At 38.6% G+C, this 18,819-nt stretch overlaps 2 protein-coding genes and 1 long non-coding RNA gene across 4 annotated transcripts in view; 1 reads left to right on the forward strand and 2 right to left on the reverse strand.

The window, feature by feature from the left end:
- The window catches only part of LOC116324051 (ankyrin-3-like), a 177,820-nt gene extending 172,576 nt beyond the window's left edge, over positions 1–5,244 (reverse strand). The window contains exon 1 of the mRNA XM_039616400.1: positions 5,116–5,244. Within this exon, the coding sequence (XP_039472334.1) occupies positions 5,116–5,151 (36 nt within the window). The 5' untranslated portion in view covers positions 5,152–5,244. The remainder of the gene's footprint in view (positions 1–5,115) is intronic.
- LOC120441426 lies at positions 4,751–5,368 on the forward strand. The gene is made up of 3 exons (XR_005614073.1): positions 4,751–4,982; positions 5,078–5,190; positions 5,262–5,368. It is a non-coding gene; the product is annotated as an uncharacterized LOC120441426 (long non-coding RNA).
- Positions 5,369–8,391: 3,023 nt separating this feature from the next.
- On the reverse strand, positions 8,392–18,397 carry acsl5 (acyl-CoA synthetase long chain family member 5). 2 transcript variants are annotated; one of them, XM_031743392.2, is made up of 22 exons: positions 18,279–18,397; positions 17,473–17,531; positions 16,729–16,894; positions 16,519–16,630; positions 15,301–15,365; positions 15,072–15,173; positions 14,870–14,969; positions 14,404–14,582; positions 14,226–14,258; positions 14,083–14,134; positions 13,261–13,334; positions 13,051–13,128; positions 12,845–12,979; positions 12,588–12,722; positions 11,163–11,258; positions 10,820–10,892; positions 10,587–10,675; positions 10,112–10,228; positions 9,201–9,344; positions 9,021–9,122; positions 8,860–8,931; positions 8,392–8,555 (listed from the first exon to the last, which is right to left on the reverse strand). In XM_031743392.2, exons 3-22 carry the CDS (start codon positions 16,882–16,884, stop codon positions 8,418–8,420), a joined length of 2,052 nt encoding a protein of 683 aa, XP_031599252.1. In that variant the 5' UTR covers positions 16,885–16,894; positions 17,473–17,531; positions 18,279–18,397; the 3' UTR covers positions 8,392–8,417. The 2 variants fall into 2 exon arrangements, with proteins under 2 accessions (XP_031599252.1, XP_039471994.1); XM_039616060.1 differs by having other exon boundaries at positions 17,473–17,619; positions 18,279–18,391.
- Between the last annotated feature and the right edge of the window lie 422 nt (positions 18,398–18,819).

Below are 18,819 nucleotides of genomic sequence, written 5' to 3' on the forward strand. Positions count from 1 at the left end.
AAATTAAACAAAAACGAAAATGTGTACAATGACTAAGTTAACCTTTACTGGTCTCATGACCTTTCACTAGTGCTATTAATCATTAATTACAAGACTGATTATGTGCATGTATGGGGTTTATTTAAAAGAAAAGACAGGAATAATTTTATAAAATTCAGAGTAACATTTTAAAAATTCCTGTTTTGTTTAACAACCATACAAAACTGCTTAATATATCCTTTCATATACCAAGGTTGAGTCTGTTAATGTTTAGCAGTTTGCTCAGTGAAGAATTTCCGCTTTGCTGCTGATTCATTTCATTTCATCGAACGTGGGAACGTTATTGAAAGACTCATCAGTCCGTGGCATAAAGCTGTGGTCTTGGGATGAGGAAACACAAATTCTTCCACAAAAACTCCTTATTCAGTTAACAGATTAGTCGATCATTTAGGGAAATTATTTCAGAGGAATTTCTTCTATCCTCTGAGATTTCTTAGTTTAGGGGTGTTTAACATTTTTGGAGGCACCCAAAGGTGTGTTGGCCTGAGCCAAAGTAAAAAGTAACAAGGATCGTAATTAAATCATTTTTGGTATGGCTTTATATTATAGTCTTCGATATGCATCACTTAATGGATAGGAAGATGGATATGCAACTTGAATGTTGCATTGCGTATGCATTAATACAGGGGTTTCCAACTCCAGGCCTCAAGTGCTGGTGTCCTGCAGGTTTTAGATATCACCCTGGGTCAACACACCTGAATCAAATGATTAGTTCAGGGGTAGGGAACTCCAGGCCTCGAGATCCGGTGTCCTGCAGGTTTTAGATGTATCCTTGATCCATCACAGCTGATTTAAATGGCTAAATTAGCTCCTCAACATGTCTTGAAGTTCTCCAGAGGCCTGGTAATGAACTAATCATTTGATTCAGGTGTGGTGACCCAGGGTGAGATCTAAAACCTGCAGGACACCGGCTCTCGAGGACTAACGTTCCCTACCCCTGGATTAGTTCATTACCAGGCCTTTGAAGAACTTCAAGAAACACTGAGGAGGTAATTTAGCCATTTAAATCAGCTGTGATGGATCAAGGACACATCTAAAACCTGCAGGACACCGGATCTCGAGGCCTGGAGTTGGACACCCCTGCATTACTACATCTAAAATAAAGTTTTACATGATTGTTACATGGTTGCTTTAAGCTTAAAATATACATTTACTAGCACTTGGATTCCTTAGTAAAAATATTAATATTGTCTCTTTATTAATGTAAAAATAATTTGATGTTAATAAGCTTCTAATAGAGACTAATAATCCTTAATATTAGTGGAGTGGTAAAACATTAATGTGCTTTAATGTCTTACCACTTCACTAATTTTAAGCATTATCTTCTTCTAACTTAGGCTTTCAGAGGACTGCTGAAAATCCGGTCAACAAACTAAATGCCTTTTTTAAACTAGGACTTAATCAGATTCACAAAAGAACAGTGATGATGATTTAAGGCTTACTGTTTAAATGAAAAGTCCAGGACCCTCAAACCTCCACAGTGGCATGTGGCTCTTTTGCACATCCCTGTGGCTTTGACAAAAAATATATTAATTTTACAGGTTTATGTCTGAGGAAGTAATTGCTGTATGTAGCCAAAGAAACATTTTACACAAGTTTCTGTCACTTCACTTCACCATTGATCCAATTTGTTGTCAATAATAACATTAAAATACCAAATAATTTTTATTATTTCAAATCCATCCATCCATTTTCTTGAGCTTCTTTGGGGCCGGATCACGAGAGCAGCAGCCTACGCAGAGAAGCCGAGACCTACCTCTTCCTAGCCACCTCCTCTAGCTTCTTCAATCAGATTTTTTTCCCCTCCACAAGCTGCAGAAAATTATAACTACTATTTTTCAAACAGAAACAACTCAAACACAGCATTTTAATTTAATCAAGTCTCATTGGTGTCATTGGACTAAAAAATCTAGCATTAGCTTATAAAGCCGATTGTGAGACAGATGACAGTAATATCACTACTGCCAGTCTTTTTATCTCATCAGACCACCCAGTACACACACAGCTCTGCAGGCTGCAGCTGCAGGGTAATCACCACGTTGTCCATTTGCTATTGAGCAGGACATAGGTGTAGTCTCACATTGTTTGTTCTGCCACAATAAACCTCCTGCCCCTTGGCAACAGGCAGTTATTACTAGCACCACTCACAAAACTGAACAGCCTTCTATTTCCCATCACAATCTGTGGTCCAACATTAATGGACAGATAGGTGGCACCGCAAACAGACAGATGCACAAAGAAATCAATGGAAAGAAGAGAGCTGGTAGAGCTAAAAAAGGCTTTACTATTTCCAGTATTTCACAGGAATGTTCGCAAATATTTGAAAATGTACAAAGGACATGAGTGGAACTGAATAATATAATACATATGTAAATAAAAGGCCATGCACATATTAGGAGTTAAGGTCAAATCTCAGTGAATTCCTTTAAAAAGCATTCATGAATGTATCACTCCATAATACGATGGATGGATGGATGGATGGATGGATGGATGAAAAGGTGTTTGAACCAAGGTTGATTTTTGTTTCTGTCAGCAGGTCAGATTTCATCAGTTTAGATACATTTATTTATTTATTTATTTATTTATTTTAAATAATGGTTTAACTATTATTAGATTATATCCTTTTGTTATGCCATCACACAGTGTTGACTGTTAGCCTGCATGCCACCAAGGACTGCTCAAACAAGACTCGTCAATAGCCTTCAGGTTACAAGACAACTAGAAGGGTAAGACAGAAAACAAAAATTCAGAACCAAAACTCATCATAGAGCAAGCATCAGGAGAGAGGCTGCGCAGATGAGTTAAGATAAATTAGGGCAGTTGTGAAGGCAAAACGAGGTCAAACCCACTACTAGCAAGGTGTAACTAATGTAACTAGATTACTGAAGTCTTTTTATGTTGTTGTTCTTTAACAGTGTTTAAAATATTAGGAAAATCCAGTTTGAGGGCATGCTTTACAACAGTGTCAGTATTTAAATTTGCATATCTCACTTCCTTATAATGAAATATTCAAGTCTGATAAAAGTAACATCTTTCTAAGGAGCCAGCAACATTTTCTTCAACAACAAAACAATGCAGTCCATTAAGTTCGTGTATGCCATCTGCCAAAATAGACCATAAACATCAGTATAGTGTTGATACTGTAGTAATATGTAGCTCCTCAGTGGTCACCTTTCGAATGTGACACCTTTAGCCCTGGGATGGGAAAGACACCTAACACGTATATGAAGAGAGAAGAAAAGAGTCTCAATCAAGCACACGCAAGTCAAACTAAAGCTCAGATGCTTGCACTAACAGAAATATTTATGATATTTGCAGATCAGTTGTGCCGGGTTAGTAACTATGTCAGTACTGATAAGAGGGACACGTAGAAGCCTGTTAATTACTCTGTCTGATGCAAAACACATTCCTCCACTGGGTCAGGTTTTGGGACTTTCACACAGTCTGAGGCAGAACGTGTTTGCAGACACTGTCACCTCAAGTGTGCACTTATGCAAATTCATCAGCAGCTATGTTGTCCTCTACGAACTGACAATGAACCTAATACAGAAAGCAATGTTTGGAGTAATTCAGAGATTATGTCATAACATAGGTTGTCTAGCAGAGTAGTTTGATGTCTGCTGTTTACAAAACTCTCAGCACTGTCTGCGGCACACGTTGCAAAGCACAAATTACCTACACCTTAGAAAGACCCTATGTTTGCTCTTTTCTTCAGCTTGTCATCTGTCTGTAATATGTGATGCACCACCTGTGAAATTCTGCAGCAGCAGTGGGGTTTAGAATAACAATGTGGCCTTTTCGCTGTCACGCGACCACTAACCCCTTGACTTGGCTTTAACTTGTCTGCCATTTTGCCCATGTGTCAATCATGGTGACATTGTGGGGTCAAGTGGATAAGACTCCAGTAACAGAGGTGGTTGTTGACTGCCCCCCCAAAAAAGCAAGAAAAACAGTTTATTTCCCAGTGGACTGGCAAGTGGTTGACAGATGGGTCTAGCGACTCCATTTCCAGTTTGTGTGGCACCTTTTCAAGTTTTGCCACTGCTCTACAGAACCCACCAGCAACCTTCAAGAATCATTTCACTATCCCAAAATACACATTATTCCACCCTAACAACATAGTTGTATCAAGCAACTCAAAATAATGTGTGTAAAACTCTTATTTTGAATAAATATCCAATGTTATTCAAATTATTTTTACACCTTAATTACACATTTTAATGTATATATTGAACTTGTGCAAAATTTACATTACATAACAGATAAATACTGGCTGCTGCCAATGCCATAGGTCGATGTATCAGTGCATCTCTAGTAATTATAGATAAAGAATATGAGAATATTTTTTACACCATAAAAGTCTGCATGAACCACTAAAATCTGCAGTATCGGCGATACTCTACATAAAAATAAAATAATAAAAAACATATACATTTAATATAGTTTTAATTCAGTCCTTATCGTTTCTTGGGATGAAACACCAAGTGTATAAAGCCATGAAAAGGGTCACGGTATCTGTGCAAACCGTACTTCACTGAGCTTCACAAGAAAATATTTTGCAAGTCACGTCATATTTTCGAAATAGGGATTAATTCACACTATCGTTTCAAGTAGTAACGGTTTCCGTTCACCTTTTTTGCAATATTTGCAGCTCCTTTGCATATCTAACATGAAATGTGAGAGGATAGCAGGACAAAAGTGATGACTAAGCATTAGTAATAATTTCATGGAATCGTATCAGCACTGTCAACACAAGGAATGACCTGCATGTGTTACCGATACGGATTAACTCTTAAACCAGGAGTTTAAGCAACTATTTGGATATCAAAGGAGTTCTTAGATACGTGATGCAACACCTCGCTTGATTTATGGCTGTTGTTGTTTTTCCACTTTCTTTTTGAGGAAAATAAAACTTTAAATCAACAGTGAAGAAGTTGTGCTTCGTGAGTAAACACTTTCCTTGCATTTGCAAATACAGTCCAAACAGACGCCAACAGGTCCAACAAGGTGCTAAATCCTCCTTCATTATGTTGTGAAGTTGTTTTAAGCAGCGGGGCAACTTAAAAGTTCACTTACCTGATCTTCGTGATCACCTGTAGCGGAAGAAGCCATATTGAAGAAGGTGTGTAGCGCAGCTGGTCCGGTTCACAGGTAAGTTTATTTACAACAAATTCACCCTGAGTCCAAATAGTCGCTTAAAAAGAGGTGACATTTGTTTACAGATTCACTTTCTCACTAAACGTGCACCTCCAAGGAGTCCCTAAAGCGGTCAGGGAGCAGGAAGGGGGCGGTGTAAGTTCTTCGGAAACGGTAAAAAGTCCAGGTGCAGCGGTGGAGCGGTATGCAGATTCAGCCTGGAGCTACGCTCAGACGACGCAGAAGGAGACCCGACACAAGGGGGCAGCATTACCACCATAATCATTTGCAGTATCCTAGCTTGCCATATTATGTATGCATTGGTAAAAACATGGCGCAGGCGATAATATCAGTGAATACACGTTTGGAAAACTCGCATATATATTATTTTAGGACTAATATTCAATATTAATATTCAGAGATGCCAGAAATTTGGAAATAAATTATTAATGTGATTTTTTTCCCCAGATGTCCAATGCGGCAAATTGAAATCAAATAATGGATGATACTTATCAAATGTATTTGTATAAAATATAGGAAAGCCCATTCAAAGCCCATTGGGTTGTTCATTCATTCATTTTATTTTATTTTATTTATATAGGCGCACATTGTTGTACATTATATTAATAAATTCTGGTGTTTTATGTTTAAAGTGTTCATTATTTTTCAATCAGCCAAATATTTTCTAGAATAAAGATCCATAAAGGAAATCACACAGCCACACACACAACATAAGGAGCTAAATTATGAATAAATAACTAAAGTCAATTCACCTTCCTTTCTTATTGAAAAATAGAAATATGGAGCCAGTGATCAAGTTCTTTCATGGATAAGGAAAAAAAAATAGGTGAATATGATGGGCCATCTTCTAAATTAGTGACCATTTCAAAATTTGTGTGGCTATAATAGAATTTTTCAAATTAATGGTTTTAAAAGGACAAACAAGCAAACTGCTGAAACAATTATTAAACATATGACTACATAAAAATATAAAGTATATTATAAAAACCTTAAAAGAACCATACTCTTTGTCTCAACATAATTCCTTATGGGGAAATCAGTTTCTTGCACCAGGAAGAGGAATTAGTGCAAATAAACTCTGGGCTTGAAAAGATAAGAGATCAGCATGATCCAAATTCTAATGCAATCATGTTTTTTCAGGAACTGAAACTTTATTTCAATCAGAATAGATTTGCTGACATTTCTACCACCAAGGTTTGTAAAAGCACATCAGCACTCCTGACATACCAGTTTTATGTGAGAATTTCATGTGTTGAGATCCTGCTCATCAAAAAGTTCATGCACGGAACAAAGATTTAGACAGAGAAATTTCCAAGCATAGGATTAATAGTCAGGAATGTGAATGGTAAATGCAAACACGTTACTGCTGCCAAGTTAAGTCATTAGAATGAAAACCGAAGTTTTTACTTAACGTGTGGAAACTAAATGAACACAGTTTCACCCTGATGGTTCTGCACAGTGTAACAGTTTGCTTAAAGAACAAAGAAAAACATTTGAGCTTTTTTGGACCTGCATACCTACATTAGCACTGCAAAGGCTGTTTTGAAAACAATGTGTCAATCACTAATTGAGACGTACGATAAATATGGGCCCTGCAGACACATGCTGCGCTTTGTTTTCATTCTTTTATATTCGCCCGAGAAAGGATTAGTCTATTGTTACATTTCAGAATAAAATAAAAGCAAATGATTACATTGACTTTGAACAAAAAAAAAAAAAAAATTATGCAAAGTAAAGTAAATTCAATAATTCTTTATTTAAACAATGGTGCCCGTTACCTCAAACCTCTCGACTGATGTTTCTTTATAAAATTCATTTTTCATTTTCAAGCCTCTTATTCACTCTGTGTAATTTCCTGATTCCTGCAGGTAAAGACTTCCTCACAACATGACCTTTTCATATGGAGCAGACCAATAAAGGCATCTTGGATCACAATTAGGTCAGTGTTTAACATTTGATCACATTAGAAATGTGATATTTCTGCTTTCAGGTTGAAACCTACAACCTGAAAACACCTGCTTGGTGGTAGGTAGAGAGGGGTACATCCTCGCCCTTTGTTCGCAAGAGCGAAGAAACAGTCTGAGGTGAAAAAGTGAAGGAAGTCAAAGAGGGAGATGGGGGTGAAAGAAAGGTAACAAAAAAAGGTGAGTATGAAAGAAAGGTACAGAATAGAAGGGTGGAGAAGATGGAGAAAACGGGAGAACAGAAGGTAGGAGGGAGTCGATGAGAAAGAGAATTGTACGCAAGAAAGGGAGAGGTAAGAGTGGAGAGGATGGATAGTTTGGGTAGGAGAGTGTGGAAAGTATTACTGGAGCAGGAAAATATACTGGTTTTTAATAATGAACATCTTAAAAGGAGTTCCAAGAGCCTTTTTACTTCCTGTTCTCCCTCTTTCTGTGCTAAGCTTATCTGACAAGCATGTTTACAAGTCAGTCAAAATATACACAAATTCAGATTTTATCTTGGCATACATCCACAAAGGGGTTCAATAAAAAAAATAAATAATTGAAATGCAAAAGCACTGCTTCAACTTCTACAACAAATTAGATATAAATTAGCTGTGAACTTAAAGTGTCAGTGTTCTGCCTACCTTACCTTTTAATGCTGCTGAAATCAGTGTTTCTTACTGCTGAACTCTTGAAAGCTGTGATGTATAGACTGGAAATGATTCACTTGATAGCCCTTTAATACAGCTGTTGAAGCACGACACGTGTTTGTTCCTGCTATGTTTGAAAGCAACACATGAGGGCGGTGTTGAGCCACAGCAGAAATGTTCATCTGTAATCAAACTTGATATGAAGTCCTGGAGACCACATACAAACAGGCCTCAGAGTCAGGCAGCGGCAGCATGAATTTGTATACACTGCTTGTTTTGCTTTTGTTTTCAGTTCACTTTCCATAATGCACCCCCCCCCCCCCCAGTTTATTCTTATTAGATTCTACCAAGTTCACCAAACCCATTTCCTCAACTTAGGGGACCTTTCAACCTTTCACTGGAACTCGATAATTCACTTGAGCTATAACACGTGAATTGGTGCCAACAAAACCGCATCGTCTCAGTGCTCTACAATGCTGTTTAAAAAAGGAAGACCCCCCCCCCCCCCAAAAAAAAAGCATTAAAACCCAATGTGTAAGTCACCATTCTATAAAGTTTATGACAGATAATGGAAAATAAGACAAAAAAAAAAAAAAAAGACTAGTCGTCAAGTTGTTTATTCAGGTTACTGGATTTTAGCATAAAGTTGGTCAATCTGTGACTGGAAGAGGTTTTTGAGCTCAGCCCGCTTGGCTTTAAGGGTGGGGGTCAACAGGCCATTCTCAATGGTGAATTGCTCAGGATGGAGGTGCACATCTTTAACCTGCATAAGTAAAATGGAAAACATTAGCCATGATAGAAAGCAAATTAATGTTACATTTCTGAAGTTATGGCACATATTGTAAACCAAGGATTAACAGGCTAATAGTAATTAAGAAAACTGACATTTTGGGGCACATGAGAAGAATGAGCTGATATTGGACATTTTAACCATTAGAGGGTGATAAAAGCCAGGTTACTGAGAAGTGCAGAAAACCTCCAAAAAGGTGTTGATAATGTGGATAACAGCCAACTTCCAGAGACATTAGACAGCCGTTTCATTTCCGTAATAAAGGATGAGTCATCACCTGCTCAAAAGACTTGAGTCCTGCTTCTTTTCCTAGTTTGGTCATGTCTGAAATAATGGCTTTCTTAACTTCCTGCAGACGAAGACAAAAACAAATTTTCAGCAAGTCATTTCAAGTTTATACGATTGTGTTACAAAACTTGCAAGAGACAAAAACATTACAGGGATCTTGCAGAGTTCTTCAATGGAACCATGGAAGCCAAGATTTTTAGCAAAACCTGGCAGGACTTCAGGATCAGGGACCACAACGGCAACCAGGCAAGACTAGAAACAAAGAAGGCAGTGTAGTCTAGGTGAATTGTATCCACTGTATATACATGACAAAGGTGCTCAAAGATTTACCTGTAGACTGTCTCCATGCACAAACACTTGTGCCACTGGTGCACTGCGTACATACACATTCTCAATCTTCTCTGGTGCGATGTACTCTCCTTGAGCCAGCTTGAAGATGTTCTTCTTCCGATCAATAATCTTGAGAACTCCACTCTGCCATAAACAAAAGACAAGCCAGATCAGAGAAGGGGAGAGTGATTTGAACTGTTGTGTGTCCTTACGTCTCATTAAAATAATGGTCCACATCTGGGAAAGCATTGTTCCTGAGCTTCAAGTAAACATTTTTAAATGGAAGTTATGTTGGTTTCTTGGTAAGAGTTCCTTGAAAACCAATACCACTCCAAAAGCTACAGCCTGCAGGAGAAAAAACAAAACAACCCCCCACACACACACACACACACTCTGTTCACCAGTACTTCTAAAGTGAAGGAGCTTGTATGTTATTAGATTTAATTTTACCCAAACAACTTTTCCCCCCTCCCTATATTAAAACAGATGCAACTTTCCCCCTAAATCCCCAGTATTTTCAAAAGCCAGCCATCACTTGCTCAAGATTTACATTTAGTTGACAGATAAATGAGTTGCTGGATGTCTTTACTAAACTTAACATGCAAGAGAACAAGCACATTTCCTCAAGGTCAGTCTGGTCCTTTTAAATGGCAGAACCTCAAGAAATCCCCTACATTCTTGTCAGGCAGTGTAACCATCATGTCTTCCAGGGCAAGCAGTGAAAAGAAAAACCAAACAAACAAAAAAAACTAATTTAGTAGCTCACTTATAAGAGCCTTTGAGCTCTTAAACTCTGATTCCACCTCATTCTTTTCTACTAAACTTTACTTTGTGTTCTATATGATGGGTACATGGAAGGACAGCATGTGGTCGTACTTTTAGTCAGACTTAAAAATGGCTTGACTATTTACCGGAAGCCATTTCCCAACGTCTCCAGTATGGAGCCAACCCTCTTCATCCAAGGCCTCTGCAGTCCTCTCTGGATCTTTTAAGTACCCCTTGAACACATTCCTGCCCTGGATACAGACCTGGAAAGAAAAGGTAATGAAATTACAGGATGAGTAGGACATTCATTTTTTTATTTAACCCATCCATGCATTTATCCACTTTTCCCCTTTAAAAAAAACAAAAACCAGTTCAAAGTAAACTATTGCCCACCCACCTGTTTTAATTCATGGAGAAAACCGATGCAGAACTATATGGTTAACTATAGGCTACAACTTAGTCTATTTACTTTTCAGACAAGTGATGATGTTTAAAGACTTACTCTTACTTACTCTTTGAGAACATGCTCGGATAAATTACTGAACTTACCTCAGATTACACTGCTCTTGCTGCAGGTTTAAATATCCCAAAGCCTCACTGTCTGAAATGCAACAAACCTACCTCTCCTTCACCATTTGAAGCAAAGTAGTTCATATCTTCAACATCCACCAACTTCACAAAATTGCAAGGCAACGGCACCCCAACATGACCTGTAGGAGGAGGAACAAAAAACAAAACACTGAAGCCAAATATTTAAGATGAAAATAACATTTAAACACAAAATGTCAGTGAAAAGTGGGAAGTTATAAGAGCCAAAAATGATGATAAACTCAGCATGCTTCTGAGCCATGTACCTGCAGTGGCATCACATGGCATGGTGAACGTGCAGCTGGCTGTGCACTCTGTCTGACCATACCCCTCAAAGATCTAAGGGGACCAATAAAACAAGTGAACATTGTAATCACGTAATCTTAAATCTGTAAGATACCATTGTGGAGCCTCCTGTTCCTTGACCTAATTCACTTTTAATGATGTTATTTTAAAAAGATGTGCATGTTTACAGGAAAACAACATGTACCAAAGCCCTTGAAAGTCTAGTAAACACCATCTTATAGTACATTTCAATATCAAGAGACTACCTGAGTCATAGAAATCTGAATACAAACTACACACACACAGGATTAAAGTGTTTATTACCTGGCAACCCAGAGCAGCTCTGAGAAATTTGAGAACAGAGGGAGATATGGGTGCCGCTCCAGTCACCATGACCCTCACACGCCCCCCTAGAGAGTCCTAAAAGAAAGGTTGAGCACATATACTTTTAGTGAATGCATTGCAGCTTTTGAATATTTAAGGGGAAGGTTACACCAACTAGGAGATCAGGGGGTCCTCCCTGTGAATGCAAAATCCCAAAACATCACCATTTCCTCATGAACCGTGTACCCTTTTTGCACAGTGAATTACCCATTGACAATTCAACATGCAGTCAGTGACTTTATTAGTTACACCTTGCTAGTACAGGGTTGGATCCCCTTCTTAATTCTTTATGCCATACAGTCTAGTCAAGATTATGGTCAATATTGGCATGACAGTGTCACAAGCTTGCTGCAGATTTTTCAGTCGCACATCCATGATATCCTGTTCCACATCCCAAAGGTGGATGGATTGGGATCTAGTGACTGGAGGATATTTGACATCAGTGAATCCACTGTCATGTTCAGTTTGAGATGATTTGAGCTTTATGACATTGTGTGTTATTCTGCTGGAAGCTGTGTACGCTGTGGGATGCACAAGAACTAGGCTGTGATGTATAAACAATGCTCAGTTAGTAACAAAGGACCCAAAGCGTGCAAAGAAAATATCCACTATTACAGCACCTGAACTGTTGATACAAGACAATATGGATCCATGCTTTCATGTCATTTCTGTTAAATTCTGAGCCTACCATTGCAACAGAAACCAGGACCCATTAGACCAGGTAACATTTTTCCAGTCCGATTTTGGTAATTTCTGTGTAAATTGTAGCCTCAGATATCTTTTCTTAGTGACGGGACTGTGGCTTGCTACTGTAGCCCATCTGCTTCAAGGTTAAACATGCTGTGTGTTCAGAGATGGTCTAGTGCAGCTTGGTTGTATTGAGTGGTTATTTGACTTACCATTTCCTTCCTATCAGCTCACAGCTGACATTAACAAGGCATTTTCACCCAGAGAACAGCTGCTCACGGGATTTAGAATGATCCTTTTTTGGACCATTTACATCCCAAAGATGACAGTGTGGGGGAGGGGGAAAAAAAAAGATCCCAGCATTTCTGCAGTTTCTGAAATACTAAGAGCAGTCTTGTCTGGCACCAAGAATTATGCCACGTTCACAGAATTTTTAAAAAACACCTTCCTTCCCCTTAAAGATCATCAGTTTGAACTTCAGCAAGACTTCCTGATCTGCGTGCATAAATGCATGGCTGCTGCCATGTGACTGGCTCATCAGATGTTTGCCTTAAGCAGCTGAACAGCTGTACTTAATTAAGTGGCCAGTGAGTGCACACAAGTAATTTACTCTGCTGCTTGTGTTTTTATTAGGTGTGCGTCCCTTGAGAACTACAGCTATTCAAACAGAAGCAGTACCTGGACTTTGTTGAAGATGAGCTTGTCCCATATGCTGTTCTTCCTGATGATGCCATCCTTCACCTCTGCATATTTCCTCTCTACTGCAAAGTTCAATAGCCATTTCTTGAAAGGTGTAGCGGCTCCGCTCTGAACCTAAAAGTCAAAAGGAAAATTTGTGCACTTGATATCAAACTGGAGTTGTGCTGTGTTATTTTAATTCTTTGCAGTAGATTTAAAAGGAATGTGAGCTGTTTAGCTTAAACACATACACCCACCTTGTCATAGATACGGTTGAGAAGTCGAGGCACAACTGGAAAGAGGGTGGGCTGCAGTGTTTTCATGTCATCTGGCAGCAGTTTAATGTCACCCTGGAAGAATCCCACCTTAGCTCCAGCACCAAAGACCACTGTCTGCAAGATACAAAACAAAGTTAGCACACCTAAAGAGCTCTTTTTGAATGATGATCAAGTCTGGACCTTACCTGCACGACTCTCTCAAACATGTGTGCCAATGGCAGGAATGAAATGGTGACATCCTGGGTGTTTGGAATGATCGATACCTGCATTTACACAGAAGCTCTGTCAGCACTAATTTTCACTCATTTGCACGAGTTTTTCCTCCCAACATTTAGAATGGGGAAAGAAAAAAAAAAAAATCAATTAAAAAAAACCCAACTCCACTTTTCATGTACCTCAATGGTTTTGAGTACACCTGCAGCATCGGCAACCACGTTCTCATGGGTCAGCATTGCTCCCTTGGGATTTCCTGACAAATGAGTACAATTATTTACCCTTCAAAGCCTAAACATCAAACGCAGTGCTGTCCACTTCTCCCAAAATGTTTTCACACCATTTCCTTCACAACTGCTTTGAATAATAGGCCAGGAAGAACATGATGTTTTCCTTACATGCTTCCATCATGATACCAAGGCACGTTTCCTAAAGATTGTTTGGCAACACATTTCTAGGGATTTGATTCATTTTATGAGCAATTCATTAGGTGCAGGGTCCCCGAAAAAACAAACAACCCCCCCCAAAAAACCCCAGCAAATACAATTATTTGTCAAATATACATCCTGGCTGCAGGCTAACGAGATATGTACATTTGGAAAACATTTGATGCTGCTATAGGATCAGTCAGGATAATAAACACCTCATTTCTTCCTGCTAGCGACATAATATTCATAAAAAGGGGTTAAAAGTTTCCCTCAAACAGCTGTCAACACATTTTACTTCAAACCACAAATGTTAACTTCATGTTTGTACTCATGGGAAGTCCAGTGAGTCACCAAATTTGGTGCAAAATAATTTTATAGCAATCCTTCCAAAGGGTTCCCACCCCCACTAAGACCAAGTTTGCCATCCTTCCCATATTGTGGCTAATTATCACCTTCATCATTGCCACTTTGTCTTGTTATATTAAAATTTGGATTCAACTTTCATCAAGTTTAAGTTTCCTAAATGAATTAATTCCTGCAGGAAATGACTTTGATAATCTTAAGTAAAACCATTACCTGTTGTGCCGCTGGTGAAACAAACAATGCTGAGGTCCTCTGGCTTCGGTGGCTGTTGGAACATGAAATCAATTCATCAGAACAGTGTGCAACGTTTTTAAGACTCAAATGAATTTCATTACATGGCTGTATCAGAAACTTACGATTGGCTTTTGAGGATTACTTTTCCCCAGTGCCTGGAGAATAAAAACAAAGCATGTTTTCAATAATGCTCAGTGTCTTCTAGCAGTTTTAGTACAGATCCTAAATGTTCGTTCCCAAGCGAGGACAAAACAAAAGCAATGACTCATCTGTAACCACTATGTGCTCAGCGGGCATTACCTCCATTTCCTCCAAGGATACAATGTTCACACCACACTTTTCTCCTCGTTCGACCAACTCTGAGTTGAAAGAGTCCATAATGATGATGGTTTTGAGGACTGGAGTCTGGCCTTTCTCCCGATTCTGGAGGAGTGTTTCTGCTTTCTTTTGATTGTCACAAAACACTGTGGAAAGCTCAGCTGAAACCGAGGAAAAACATCAGTTGGACTCACATTAAATTAGAGGGCTATTGTTCAAATTGAAACCAGTACAATTTGAGACAATCAAATGCCTCAATCTAATGTCACTTATAATAAATTGTTCAGAACTAAATCAGAAAATCAAAAGCAAAATATGTTTGAAGGAGCACATTGAAAAAGAAAAGAGATTAATGGAAAGTCACAGATCCCTGTAGGGATCAGGGAGATACCGGACTTCTACCCAGCTCTAATTAGCAGAATTGGATTCAAAGAGAAACTCCAATTACCTCGGTCGATAATGAACACAAGAGCCTCAGGACCCAGCGTGTCGTACAGGGGAACAACTACCATTGAATAGGTGTAACACGCCAGTTCACCAATAATCCACTGCAAGTGACCAATGAAACAGTAAGACATTTGCAGCATGTTGATCACACTGAAAAGACAAAAAAAAAGAAAAGAAAAAAAAAAAATCTAAACTTCACTGACCTCAGGTCTGTTCTGAGCAAAGATACCAACAAAGGTGTTGGAGTTTGGCTTCAAACCCCTATAAATAAGTCCAGATCCCAGGTGCTCTGCTCTGTCAGACACCTTTTGGAGAGGAGAGAGAAAAAAAAAAAAAAAAAAAAAAAAAAAAAAAAAAAAGTGAGTATGAACTGAAATTCACAACCGGTGTTAATGTTTTCCCCCAGATGCTGATAGATGCTGATCCTTTTACCTGTCGGTACTTCAGCCACTGGTATGGTCTTCCTGGTTTTCTGTAGCCCAAACATGGTCCATTACCTGGAACAACAAGAGATTTAATGTGAGCTTCACAACACTGTCAAGGTGCTTAAAGGAATGCAATCAATATCTATCTAGTACAAAAGAGTTAACTAGTTTATGCATATACTCAAGTTTTTCATTTTCACTTGTTTGCTTTAGGACCAAGCAGCATCTAGTTTCTGAGTTTTCCCTTTAGAAGCATTTTTCCTGCTTGGAAAAACTGTCTTGTTAAACAGAGCATGAATGCTTTATGCTACACATTTTATGCTGTGTTCAGCACAAGAGTTATCCCATTTATGAGCCTGACTAGTAATTTAGTTTATTGTGATTTCCTCTTTAGCAAGTCCTCGCTCTACGTCACCCTTCCACAATTAAGACACCTGTCAGCGTTGTTGAGAAGAGGGCGTGCCCAAAAGCATATAACAGGGCTGTCGACACAGTAGTCAGCCCCTTTTATTCCAGTCAACTTCACATGAACGCTTAAATTTACATGCACCTTTTACATAGCTTTCTTTTGTTTTTAGGTACCAAATCTTTAACTTTTTTTATGATATCAGTTTTAAACTGTTACACCTTTTAATGTTTATAAAGGGTACCGGTGTTTGAAATTAACATGTTTGGATTTATACAGATGAAGTATGAACAGCACAGCCTCTACAACTGTTTGTTGCATTTATTCCTTACAAATGGCACATTTTCACCATCCACACACATCACTCTCAGTACATCACTCATACTCTGCATATTCATTACTACCAAAAGAGTGTTTAGCTTAAACCTGCAGCATACATATAGTAGTTAAGTCAGATCGAGGTTGGATCATGGGTTTTTTTTTTTTTTTTTTTTTTTTTAAACTTTGACTAACTAACCACCAAGTATAAGGGACAGGTAGATGCCAACTTTAAGACTGGAAAACTTTCTTAGGTCTTGGGTTAATTAAATCATTTTGTATGTTATCAGGTTTTAATCCATATCCAAAATAAGATAACCAGAACTGTGGATAACATGAACTGATAACATTGTAATCTTTGCCATTTCTACCACCCAGCTTTATCAAGGCAGACGAAAAACATGCTCACCAAACCTTAAAAAAAAAAAAAAAAAAAAAATTGTTAGGCAACATTAGGATTTGTTTTGTAAAAGATGCATATGACTGATCCAGTGATATTACCTGAAACCTTCAGACCCCTCTGAAAAACCTCATAGAGTGTCTTTGCATCTTTGTAGTAATATGATATCAGGTTGTTGTTATCCTCCAACAAAGCAGACTTTCTTGCACCATCCTAAGGATTTCAAACAGAGATGCTGTGACATTGTGCAGCAGATTATGCACCAATTTAACTGTCATATTTGACAATATCTACAGTTTGCTGACTTTTACCTTGATACCCATAGTTTGGCAGTTGAGGTCAGTGGGGGACCGGATGGGACTTGGTCGAGTGTTCAGGTAAAATAGGGTGGCAGCGGCCAAAGCGAACAAGGAGACAATTATAGGGGTTGGGAGTGGGGAGAACAGGAAGTGGAAGATGAAGTCCATGGTGGAGAGTCTGCAGGGATACAGAACAATGTTGTGGATTTATAAAGATTTAGACATCCAGGTCTTTACTATTTGATCAAATATAAGTCAAGTTTCTTTAAAAGCTAAACTATACTGTACATCATTGTGATGCATCTGGGCTCCTTCAACTGCTCTCGATATTGTGCCCATAAATCAAGTTCAAAGTCAACATGAATTGTGCAAGTTATCCTAATCACTCAAGTTAGAGTCCAACCCATAAAAAGGTCAAGAGAGAATTACAGCCCGTACAGTGTAAAGACAGTAAGTGCTGCAGAATATTTACAAACACCTGAAATGAGAAGAACATAAATCCATGCTTTAATGGCAATTTTACTTTAAGCATAGGAAGGTTTCTTGACCGTTGTGACAACCTGCTGAACTGCACTTAGGTAAAGATGTTAATTAAGACAGCTGTGAACAGTCAAGCAAGTGCATTTAAAAATATTTTACCTTTTGTGCAACAAATCTATTGACACATATATAATCAGATTTTTAAGAACAGGTCCTAAAATTAATGATAGTTTAGAAATTAACCAACATAATTGGAAATACAACAGGTTCTCCTACCTGCTGCTGGTCCTTAGAGGTGCGTGGTGTGTGCGCACAGCAGATCCTCTTCCTCTGCTCTGAAGGGCAACACAGAGAATAAGAACCCATAAAAATGCACGAGCATGAGACTTCAAAACCTTTGAACCTTGACCACCATCACCTCTGCTGATAAAAAAAAGAACATGATCACAGAGATCAAAACCTGTGTTGTATTAAAGTGTACATTGTGCAATTTATTAAACTACCTTTCAACAATCAGCTCTTACAACCACAAAATTTATTTGATTTCTGTCCAGATAGATAAAACTTTTATGTGTGTACACTTGGAAGTGCAAGAGGTTGCACGTGGTGAAAGGGCACTATTCTTATCTCCCTTTTATCAAGCTCAAAATCCCTACTTTTTGATTCTTCCATGAGTTTAAATCCCATAGGTTAACCTTGGATATTGTCACACAGCACTTTTCTTCCCCCAAAAGACAGTACAAGGTGTATTGCATAGTGTTGAAATCAGGAAAGAGATTAGATAAAAGGAAACACCACCTCACATTTGCTCATCTTATCATCAGGTTACAGTCAGTAATGGTGAAATGAAACATCAAACAGCAATACTGAAGGATGCCAATTAATTATCTGTGCAATTTCTCGCTCGTCAAACTTTTATCTGTGTGTACAGAACACCTGTTTGACAAACAATCGCCACACCTAGCTTTGTCAATTCACTTAAAGCAAGAAACACAGTGCTGATCTTCTAACAGGTTTTCTTGTGTGAATGAGTTAATTTTGTCGGGCAGTAAGATGAAGGGAATAGGTTCATTAAAAGTTACCTGGTGGGATTAGCGGCAGTAGTTGGGGACCAGGCTGAGCTGGCTCACCCCCTGGAGAAAAAACAGCTGAAGCAAGCAACACCACTAATGTACAACCTGCCCACCTGCAGTCATTAGCACCTTAAACTGCACACAGGTGTGAGAACTCCTCTGCACAGAGCAAGGCTCGACCTGCCTCATCTGGCTCCTGCAGCACTGCAGGAGCAGACAACACACCCGGGAGAGTTACAACAGTTTTCACTTTTCATTTCCCCACTAAAAAAATCTTTATGAATTTAGCCCACATTCTTTAAATAAACCTGTCCTCCTTTCCTCTCCCTCTTTGCTATGTGTTTATTTGAAGTGGAAGCATGACTCTGTTAAAGGCAAAACAGATCAGGTTGAACTTTGACACTGGATTTATGATTGCAAGCAGTGACTACATGTGGACATAAATGTGGCACCAGTTGGATTTATTGGTCTATTGTAGTTGAAACCTAATCAAGTGCATATCTTGTTAATCAATAAAATCAAAAGTTAATCTTTGGTTAATTATGAATTC

The sequence above is a fragment of the Oreochromis aureus genome, linkage group 8 (assembly GCF_013358895.1).
Source record: "Oreochromis aureus strain Israel breed Guangdong linkage group 8, ZZ_aureus, whole genome shotgun sequence".
Taxonomy (NCBI): Eukaryota; Metazoa; Chordata; class Actinopteri; order Cichliformes; family Cichlidae; genus Oreochromis; species Oreochromis aureus.